At 39.7% G+C, this 11,535-nt stretch overlaps 1 protein-coding gene and 1 long non-coding RNA gene across 3 annotated transcripts in view; one reads left to right on the top strand and one right to left on the bottom strand.

Annotated features, from left to right (window-relative positions):
* AMPH (amphiphysin) overlaps positions 1–11,535 on the bottom strand; it is a 212,675-nt gene that overhangs the window by 29,050 nt on the left and 172,090 nt on the right. The window contains exons 16-17 of the mRNA XM_070788056.1: positions 4,481–4,528; positions 37–162 (exon numbers count right to left, since the gene is read on the bottom strand). Of these exons, the coding sequence (XP_070644157.1) occupies positions 37–162; positions 4,481–4,528 (174 nt within the window). The remainder of the gene's footprint in view (positions 1–36; positions 163–4,480; positions 4,529–11,535) is intronic.
* Positions 1–11,535, top strand: part of LOC139182748 (uncharacterized) — a 98,071-nt gene that overhangs the window by 76,487 nt on the left and 10,049 nt on the right. Inside the window, exon 7 of one of the 2 annotated variants that reach the window (XR_011566287.1) lies at positions 4,079–5,283. The exons of the other annotated variant lie outside the window; for it this stretch is intronic. This is a non-coding gene — a long non-coding RNA (uncharacterized lncRNA). Of the gene's footprint in view, positions 1–4,078; positions 5,284–11,535 lie in introns of those variants that run through there. 2 annotated transcript variants of the gene reach the window in all.

Below are 11,535 nucleotides of genomic sequence, written 5' to 3'. Positions count from 1 at the left end.
GAGGTGGGCGGAGGGTGGGAGGGAGGTGGCGCTCACCGCTGCCCCCTCCTCTGGCTCCTCAGCCCGGGTGTCCAATCCAAGGTCCAGCCCAGTGGCAGGTGCAACAGCAGCAGCGGGCTCCTCAGCTTTCGGCTCTGTGGGTGGAGCCTGTTCAGATTCAGCCTTTGATGGTTTGTTTCGAGGGTTAGAGGAAAAAGATTCAACATGTGAACAGATAGTGTTATGGAATACTGGACAATTAACAATTTTCTTCATCACGATATAGGTAATTAGCTTCATTAAATGTGTGCTGGAAAAAAAAGTCCAGATTAAGCATGATGGTTCTTTACAGAACTGAAAAAGTCTAGGAATGAACATATTAAGTTTCACAATAACGTCACTGTGATATCTTTTGAAGTTGGGCAAAGACTTACCATTTTGGTGACTCGTTGCACTTTCTTTCAACATTCTGAGTATTCGCTTCTTGGGACATTGATACAGTACTCTGCACTATGGAGCAGAGACAGAAGAGATCCTAGGAGCTCCCTCCTTTGGAAATTGGAAGGAGTAAGGAAGAATTCAAGGAGAACACAGTTCTGGGCACTGCCCGCTCTGTTGATGGGCAATGCAGCCAAAAAACTGAGGGGTCATCCTAATGATTCAGATCAAAATGCATTAATGCATACGAAAGGTCACTATGGAATGACGGTGCCACCGCCCGGCTAGGAGGAACAGACTCAGCCGCCCGGCAAGGAGCCACCACAGTTATAGATACCTTGCCCTCGTACATTTCTGTTCAGTCCCTATATTTCACTTCTCCTTCCAACAAAATCCTTAGTCATCAGTCGTTTTCACATGATAAACTAATCCTTTAAGGAACTACTGAGCAGTATTCTCTTTGATATCAATCAGATTCTTGTGCAGACCAGAGTGAAGTCTTGTCTTCCTACTAGGACCTCTACCCACAGACACCCTCCTGATTCCAATTACATGCTGAACAAAACCTCTGGAATCTCTTAGCTCCAGACTTTTTCAGTTTTAAAGTTAGCAAGATTAAATAATAACTAGCTATGAAAAACAGCACAGCCAATCAATGCATGTTGCCGTGGCTACTGAAACTATTTCCTCTCTTTTGATTCATAGATTAACATACAGATGGCCATTGGAAGGTATGCTAAGATCTTTTTCCATCAAGGTGTTTAAACCACAAGAAAGTTTAAACGTGTTTTCCTAGAAGAGTAAGGAGTCTCCAATAAATATTACCTTTGGAGGATTCAGAAATCTCTGTCAAACATTTGCCATAAGAAATCAAAAGCCATCTTTCTCTCATATGTAGACTGAAATGGGTGCACAGGATAGGTTCCATAGGGAAGTGATGGAGAAGTTATGCTGAGATAATAGAAAATAATGAATAGCCTGCTGTTGGATAAATATGCAAACTATTTCTCTTATGCTGCCATCAAATCCTCCATTGCAACCCATGCCAAGGTCACATTACCCCTTTCTTGAAAGGGCATAATAAAAATAAAAGGATACTTAGGTAGATAAATGTACATAGATCTGGTATTTTTATGGGTTTTTATAACCTTTAAAGGGCGATGTGACACAAGTTTTAAGAAAGAATGAGATAAAATTCACTCTACTCTCAGGAGTTCTTTATTGGAAAAGATTTCACTTGTATTGTTCAAAAGGAATTATCTTCATAATAGAACAAGTTTTCATTGCAGCTAAGAAATACTATAAGCTCTCACAGTATGATCTAATCATTTTGGAAGTCAAGGTGACTTGCTATGAGAGGATATCAAATGACCTACACAACAAGGATTGGAAGAGTAATTTGACAAAGACAAAGAAACCCATGGGCAGATGGTTGCCCCACTGTGAGCTGAGTCTGCAATGGGGGACGAGGAGCCAAGGAAGTTTCAAAACATCTATCATATAAATTTATCTGTTTACATTAAGATTAAAAAAAGAAACCCAAAACCAAACACAAAGATAACCTAAAATGAAAAAATATTTGCATCAGTCTGGGTTTCTTGGAAGTCTGAGAAATTTTGGTTTCATACACGGCAAGAATAGGCAGGGTGTTTTCATGAATAAGTCCAATGGTATTTGCTTGTTGCAGTCAGACAATAACTCAATGGAAGCAAAATATAAAGAGGAGGAATTGGTTATATTCCACTAGTCACAATATTTTCCTTTAATTATAATATCATGCCAAATATTATAATATAGCATTATAAATTTAAGTTCTAGGGGGACAAATAGAATTCACTGAATGATGAGTAAGGTTGAAACATGACAGCATGACTATACATAAAATAGGCTGCTCAAATTTGGAAACTTAAGTCACTTATCTAATCCTTCTACGATAATGTAAAATTGAAAATATTTTGTCAAGATAGAAGGAAAAGTAAAGGTAACAGCATCTCGTGGAAAGATCTTAAAGTAGACCTTTAGGACTTGTGCCCTGTTTCAAGCACTTTTTTTTTTTCTATAAGAAGCTTCCCCTGGCAAACATTTTAAACGGGTTGATACCATGCTGTACCCATCTGGGGGCACTGGTGTTCACTGAAGTAGCCATCATTATACATTCAGAGGAGAGGTATTCTCTGTATATATTAGTGGCAGCAGGATGCCAGGACAGTTTAACTCTGCAGACTCAGAAATGGAATTCCTGCTTTAGAACAGAACAACTATTGTTGCTAGAGTACACATTTTCTAGCATCCTCTGTGATAAGCTGGAAAGCAGGCAATGCAGGGTAAGAAAAGATGGTTTGGGAGAGAGGAGTTAAGGGTCTAGACGCATTCCAATATGGTAACTGCCTTCTCCAAACTTAAGACAGCTACTCTAATGAGAACTTCAAAGGGCCATGGAGCTAATCCTGAGTCCAGAGTAGGGTTTGCAGATTCAACAGGGTTTAAACTTGTACTCAAGGGATATCTCCTGGGGCCACAAGATGAAGACTAGGGAGATGTGCAGCTGACTACCAACTTCAGCCTCTGCTTTGCTCAGATCAGTCAATGAACCCATGTCCAGACATTGTTCTGCTTCTGGGAAGATGCTACACAATTGCAATTCAGTGGGCGAGGTTCACTGTGATCTCCTAGTCCTTCACAGCGCAGAGCCAACACTAGCAGCATCTGCAGTGCTGGGCATGACACAGCTAAGCTCCCCAATGGAAAGACAGTACAAGAAATCTGCTTCAGAAAACACAGAGAAAGAGAAGAGAAGGGCCCACATGGAAGATCCTAGAACCAGCTGTATGTGTAGGGGTGGTAGGGAGATGTTCAGAGAAACTTAAAAACCACTGGATTCTGTGCCAGGAATTTGCAATTGTAGTAGGTGTGAATTTACTGATGACCCATTGCCTTTTTTTACAGCAGTGTTTCTCCATTTTTTAACTCATTCACAATTGGTAATTAAAAATCTCATCCTCCAGTGTCAGTATAACCCTTACTCCATCACCCAGACTGAAAACCACTAATAATCATGAAACATAAGTCTCTCTAGCTCCATTATTAACACCAATATAATATGAATTTTAAACATTTAACTCTTCATTTGCAGGCATCACAGACTCCACCTTTTACCTGGTTACCCAAAAGGCAAAAATACACCCATCTATGGACAGAGTGTTAAAGAAACACTTGTCTTTGAAAAATGGCCAATTAACCTTCTAGAGCAGAAATCCTTTCTTAGAAGTAAAATCATCTAAAAGGAAAAATTCATTCTATTTAAATCCAATTCTGAGTTTCCAAAGTGAAAGCCAGAAGCTGGGATAATTCTATGCCATTCCCACAGGAAAAGCAGTACACTACAAATAACCTTCCTGAACTAATCCTCAAAGAGCCTAAATCCTCCATAGTGCAGCAATGACAAGCTCTCAGTGACATTACTCAAGGTCTCTTTGTTCAGCCTTAGGAGTAAGCTGCTGCTACATATGTTTCCTATGATAACCAATCTTGCAAGAATCTCCTCTAACACCCAGAGTAAACTTTCTGCTTCCTACTCACTCCTGAGCTAAACTTTTCTCTTTATCTCATTTGGCAGCAAAGTAGGCATCACATCTTTACCATGTATTACTTCTTTCTACAGGTTACAAAATAAAGAGAGGAGATGAGAGATGAAGTAGCTCGGGTTCAAGAAAAAGCAAGGATCTATTCTGCAGCACGAATTCTTGAGGCAATTCCGTTGTCAGTCCTGTAGCATAAGCTATAGTTACACAGAAACATCCATGTTCTTGAATGGCTAGACTTCATGTTCCATCGAAGCCTATACTTTGATTTTTGCCAGGATCACTGTGCCTTTATAAATAGAAGCAACCACATACAAAGTCACATGATTTTTCAGGAGCTTTCCTTCCTATTTTCTAGAAAAGAGAGAGCTACAGAAACCACACTCTGAATATTTAAGCTCTAAATTACCTACAATGATCAACCTTGGAACATTTGGTGGTAATGAAAAATTTTCCCAAAACACAAACCAAAATCAACTCACCATGTTGAACATACTCTGGTCTGCCTGCATTGTGAACAATGAAGTATCCTGGAGTTGAAAAGTGGGGACAAAGTAGAAGATTCCAAATTATTAGGGTCTCAGTTAATTTGCCAAAACAGCAACACAAAGATATCATTTAAATCAGTTTCTATGAATTGCATCAACAAATACATTATAAAGATTCATTTGTCTCATTTAGTTTAAATCAAAAGCAAAAAATGCAAATATAATTTCTGACAGTAGTTATTTTAAATATAAATCTGACCTAGTAGAATTCAATAATATGATGAGAAGCATTCAACAAAGAGCAGAGTTTTCAAAGGCATTATTGGTCTGCAGCTTCTCTCCAGGACATCCTCAATGAATTAGAATTTAGTGGATCTAAACTACAAATTTAAGCATTTTAAATGTTGGATTCTTAATCTTATTGTTTCATCAAAGTGTGATATCTATGAATTAATTGACACGTGTACCCCAATGTTCATCGCAGCACTGTTTATAATAGCCAGGACATGGAAGCAACCTAGATGTCCATCAGCAGATGAATGGATAAGAAAGCAGTGGTACATATACACAATGGAGTATTACTGAGCCATTAAAAAGAATACATTTGAATCAGTTCTAATGAGGTGGATGAAACTGGAGCCTATTATACAGAGTGAAGTAAGCCAGAAGGAAAAACATAAATACAGTATACTAACGCATATATATGGAATTTGGAAGGATGGTAACAATAACCTGGTGTACGAGACAGCAAAAGAGACACTGATGTATAGAACAGTCTTATGGACTCTGTGGGAGAGGGAGAGGGTGGGAAGATTTGGGAGAATGGCATTGAAACATGTAAAATATCATGTAAGAAACGAGTTGCCAGTCCAGCTTCGATGCACGATACTGGATGCTTGGGGCTACTGCACTGGGACGACCCAGAGGGATGGTATGGGGAGGGAGGAGGGAGGAGGGTTCAGGATGGGGAACACATGTATACCTGTGGCGGATTCATTTTGATATTTGGCAAAACTAATACAATTATGTAAAGTTTAAAAATTAAGATTAGAAAAAAAATAAAAATAAAAATAAAATTGTATGCAATATATTCATTTGGGATATGGATTGTAAAAAAATCAAGATGGAGACAAGGTAAGGGAACAGTGATCTCAGGGAGAATCTTCATTCCCCATTATATGGGTAACCTGGCTTATACCCTCCAGACAAGAAACCAAGAGTCTTTCCTGGGTAATCTAACCAGTTCAAAGGAAAAAAAAACCCTAAATAATCAGATATCAACGGTTCTCCAAAAGAAAAGATAAGCCAGTGACATTTGGTCAAAGATGGAGGATGGAACACAGGCATTTACCTCTGTTGCCTACAGAATCCAAACCAGATAACAAGAAGAAAATTAATTTTTAAAGGCATAAACCCATGAGGGTAAAAAGAATAGAAAGAAAAACAACCGCAACAAAATTTTGAAATTAAAAAGCAAACAAATGAACAGTAACTTGGAGGATCTAAAAAGTCTGCACTGTAAGTTGATGTAGAAATGCCAAAAACAACCCAATGGATCAACAAAGTAGATGGACCTAGAGAGTGTCGTACAGAGTGAAGTAAGACAGAAAGAGAAAATCAAATACTGTATATTAACACATAAATGTGGAATCTAGAAAAATGGTACAGATGATCTTATTTACAAAACCAAAATAGAGACAGACATAGAAAACAAATGTGTGGATACCAAAGCGAGGGAGAGAGAGGTTCAGATGAACTGGGAGATTGTGGTTGACATACATACACTATTGATACTATGTATAAAATAGAAGGAGTATATTGTCACCCTGCTTATTTAACATCTATGCAGAGTACATCGTGCAAAATGCCACGTTGGAATCAAGATTGCCGGCAGAAATATCAATAACCTCAGACATGCAGATGACACCACCCTAATGGCAGAAACCGAAGAACTAAAAAGCCTCTTGATGAAAGTGAAAGAGGAAGTGAAAAATCTGGCTTAAAACTCAACATTCAAAAAACTAAGATCATGGCATCCAGTCCCATCACTTCATGGCAAATAGACACGGAAACCATGGAAACAGTGAGAAACTTTACTTTCTTGGGCTCCAAAATCATTGCAGACAGTGACTGCAGCCATGAAATTAAAAGACACCTGCTCCTTGGAAGAAAAGCTATGACCAACTTAGACAGCATATTAAAAAGCAGAGACATTACTTTGCTGACAAAAGTTCATCTAGTCAGAGCTATGGTTTTTCCAGTAGTCATGTATGGATGTGAGAGTTGGACTACAAAGAAAGTTGAATGCTGAAGAATTGATGCTTTTGAACTGTGGTGCTGGAGAAGACTCTTGAGAGTACCTTGGACAGCAAGGAGATCAAATCAGTCAATCCTAAAGGAAATCAATCCTGAATATTCATTGGAAGGACTGATGCTGAAGCTGAAACTCCAATACTTTGGCCACCTGATGCGAAGAACTGACTCACTGGAAAAGATTCTGATGTTGGGAAAGACTGAAGGCAGGAGAAGGGGATGACAGAGGATGAGACGGTTGGATGGCATCACCAATTTGATGGACAGGAGTTTGAGCAAGCTCCAGGGATTGGTGATGGACAGGGAAGCCTGGTGTGCCACAGTCCATGGGGTTGCAGTCCGACTCAACTGAGAGACTGAACTGAGCTGAACTGAACTGAATGAGAACCTATGTATAGCTCAGGGAACTCCACTCAGTGTTCCGTGGTGACTGACATGGAAAAGAAATCCCTAAAAAGAGGGGATATATGTATACATATAGCTGATTAACTTTTCTGTACAGCAGAAACTAACACAACATTATAAAGCAACTATACTCTAATAAAAATTAATTTAAAAGAGAATTATAAACTAGGTACCACGAGAAATGGAAATGACGGTGGTACAAAAGCCAGGGGAACTGGTTGAAAGTCTAGTGAATATTACTTAGACTTGGAGATAGTCTCAAATTTGAAAACCAAGCAACACCCTTTGCCCCTATTTTGAGAGGCTGAAACAGAGGGTCTCTGGAGTCTCTGGACCGGGGGACACACAGGTATATTAGGAAAGTAGAGGAATTAATTGAATATTTACCTAATAGAGACAAGGGCTCCTCCACTACTCCTCCCAGCTCCTCCCAACTACTTCCCCATTCAACTCCAATTAACCTGGCAACCAGGCTTGAACCCTGACCCGACCTTCACATACCCAGACAAGAGACCAGAAGAGTCTTTCCAGAGAAACATGACCAGCTTGAGAGAGAAGGAAAAAAAGTCAAAAGAATCTGATACCAGGAACTCCTCAACAGAAAAGATGAGCCAGAAAATCCTACAACAAAACCCATAGTCAATGAGTCCCACCTACTTGTACAAGTCTCTCAGTTTTTCAGTGACCTCCTCTTAAAGAGACAGCCAAGGTCACCAGACATTTGAGGAGTCTCAAGAAACAAAGACTTTACACCTTTGAGAATTATTAATACCCTTGGAGATACAGTGGAAGATGGTATACTCACAACATAAGAAGATGCTATTCAAAAAGAAATATTCAGTAAACAAAAAGCTTATGGGAATTTAAATATATATATATAGAAGTTAAAAAATCTGTTAGACAAGTTGGAAAGCGGAGAAAGAGAAAAGGAAAAGGGGGAAAAAAGAAAGACTCACTCAAAAAGTCAGTACATGAAAAAGAGAAGTGTTGCAGAACAAGAAAACAAACAAACAAAAAATCAATTTTCAGATTAAAATGGCCTAGTACAATGTATGAAAATAGATGCAGACCACAGTACATCATTGTAAAATTTTAGAAACATGGGTATAAAGATTACGTGGACTTGCAGAGAAAAAAAGGTAGGGGGGTATACAAGCACACAGAGAAATAGAGAGAGAGGGTTTCTTACAAAAATCAAGACTCAAAATGACAGTTTCTCATCAAAGAAAAATCCTATATGGTATCACTCATATGCGGGATCTTAAAAAATGATACAAATTAACTTATTTACAAAAAATAAATAGATTCAGAGACATAGAAAGCAAACGTGGTTACCAAAGGGGAAAGGCTGCTGCTGCTAAGTCGCTTCAGTCATGTCCGACCCTGTGTGACCCCATAGACGGCAGCCCACCAGGCTCCCCCGTCCCTGGGATTCTCCAGGCAAGAACACTGGAGTGGGTTGCCATTTCCCTCTTCAATGCATGAAAGTGAAAAGTCAAAGTGAAGTCACTCAGTCGTGTCCGACTCTTAGCGACCCCACGGACTGCAGCCTACCATGCTCCTCCGTCCATGGGATTCTCCAGGCAAGAGTACTGGAGTGGGGTGCCATTGCAGGGGCAGATAAATTAGGAGTTTGGGATTAACAGATACATGCTACTATATACAAAATAAACAACAAGGTCCTACTACATATAGCACAGGGAACTATACTCACTATTCTGTGATTAAACCATAATGGAAAGGAATAGGGAAAAGATTATATACCTGCATAACTGAATCACTCCACTGTACACCTGAAACTAACACAACATTGATAATCAACTACACTTCAATAAAATTATTTATTAAATGTTAAAAAAGATGTACCCTACGGAAACGAAAAAGAAATGACAGTTTTTCCGTGGCAACACTAGGAGATAGAATTGAGTGGAACAACGGCTTCAAAATTCTAAGGGAATATAGTGAATAACTTATAATATCCAAACAGTCTATTAGGTACATGAGGACAGAGATACTTTCAATACAGGAGGTCACAAATACATGCGTCTTGTGCACACTTTTCTCAGGAAGTTACTGGAGGATGTGCTCTATCCAAATAAGGGGTTTAACCCCAAATGAGGGTGATTTGTGTCCCCAAAAGAGTGGATGGACAGAAGAGAGGTGACCACCCCCACAGCAGACGTGATGGGAGACCCTGTGATTATAGCTGTGCAAGTCATAATCCATAGCGTTTCCAGGTCTGACTAGAGCAGTCCCGAAGAACAGTTTCAATGTTCAAGAGGATGAAACTTAATGAATGGTTAATGTTTTAAACAAAAAGAGAGATTTCTATAACCACAGAATATGTGGTTGAATTAGAAATAAGTACCTAGAAAACTAAACAAACAAATAAAGAAGCTCGCAAACAAATAAGCTCACAAACAAGATGCTACAATTACTTCCTCCAAGGAAAAAAATGTTAGCCTAAAAGGAAATGTAAACTTCATCACTTGACCAATAAGAGCACTTACAGCATCATAATAATCCCACCACTGACTGGCTGGCTGGCTGGCTATGATGTCACTGGAGGGCAGGAAGCAGAGAAAGAGATATGAACTCCGAGGGTAGCAGATTGAAGACACTTTAGTCTTCTAGAGAGATGAGTCCATAACTAATGCTTTGGAAATCAAGAAGGACCATTATAAGAAAGTCATCACACATGTAGCAGTGAAACCAGAGAATCTGTTACAAGGTGTGAAAGTATTTTCCTCTGAGAAGCAGGAAATGGAGGGGGTATAAAACGGCCTAAAGTTTAAAGTTTTTTGTTTTTTGGTTTTTGTTTTTTTTAATTAAAAAAATCCTTTTAAACTGTGTTCTGCTTTATTCACTATGCCAAAGTCTTTGACTGTGTGGATCACTATAAACTGTGGAAAATTCTGAAGGAGATGGGAATACCAGACTACCTGATCTGCCTCTTGAGAAACCTGTATTCAGGTCAGGAAGCAACAGTTAGAACTGGACATGGAACAACAGACTGGTTCCAAATAGGAAAAGGAGTATAGCAAGGCTGTATATTGTCACCCTGCTTATTTAACTTCTATGCAGAGTACATCATGAGAAATGCTGGGCTGAAGGAAGCACAAGCTGGAATCAAGATTGCTGGAACAAACAGCAATAACCTCAGATATGCAGATGACACCACCCTTATGGCAGAAAGTGAAGAACTAAAGGGCCTCTTGATGAAAGTGAAAGAGGAGAGTGAGAAAGTTGGCTTAAAGCTCAACATTCAGGAAACTAAGATCATGGCATCTGGTCCCATCACTTCATGGGAAATAGATGGGGAAACAATGGAAACAGTGTCAGACTTTATTTTTCTGGGCTCCAAAATCACTGCAGAGGGTGATTGCAGCCATTAAATTAAAAGACGCTTACTCCTTGGAAGGAAAGTTATGACCAACCTAAATAGTATATTGAAAAGCAGAGATATTACTTTGCCAACAAAGGTCCAACTAGTCAAGGCTATGGTTTTTCCAGTGGTCATGTATGGATGTGAGAGTTGGACTATGAAGAAAGCTGAGTGCCAAAGAATTGATGCTTTTGAATTGTGTTGTTGGAGAAGACTCTTGAGAGTCCCTTGGACTGCAAGGAGATCCAAACAGTCCATCCTAAAGATCAGTCCTGGGTGTTCATTGGAAGGACTGATGCTGAAGCTGAAACTCCAATACTTTGGCCACCTCATGTGAAGAGCTGACTCATTGGAAAAGACCCTGATGCTGGGAGGGATTGGAGGCAGGAGAAGAAGTGGACGACAGAGGATGAGATGGCTGGATGGCATCACTGACTCGATGGATGTGAGTTTGAGTGAACTCCGGGAGTTTGTGATGAATAGGGAGGCCTGCATGCTGCGGTCCATGGGGTTGCAAAGAGTCGGACACGACTGAGCAACTGAACTGAACTGAAGTACTTCCTGGAAGGAAAGTTATGACCAACCTAGACAGCATATTAAAAAGCAGAGACATTACTTTGTCAACAAAGGTCCGTCTAGTCAAGGCTATGGTTTTTCCAGTGGTCATGTATGGATGTGAGAGTTTGAGTATAAAGAAAGCTGAGTGCCGAAGAATTGATGCTTTTGAACTGTGGTGTTGGAGAAGACTCTTGAGCATCCCTTGGACTGTAAGGATATCCAACTAGTCCCTCCTAAAGGAGATCAGTCCTGGGTGTTCACTGGAAGGACTGATGTTGAGGCTGAAACTCCAATACTTTGGCCACCTGATGCAAAAAGCTGACTCATTTGAAAAGACCCTGATGCTGGGAAAGATTGTGGGCAGGAGCAGAAGGGGACGACAGAGGAT

The sequence above is a fragment of the Bos indicus genome, chromosome 4 (assembly GCF_029378745.1).
Source record: "Bos indicus isolate NIAB-ARS_2022 breed Sahiwal x Tharparkar chromosome 4, NIAB-ARS_B.indTharparkar_mat_pri_1.0, whole genome shotgun sequence".
Classification (NCBI taxonomy): Eukaryota; Metazoa; Chordata; class Mammalia; order Artiodactyla; family Bovidae; genus Bos; species Bos indicus.
Note: the sequence above shows the minus strand (reverse complement) of the source record. Positions and strands in the feature narration are given on the sequence as shown.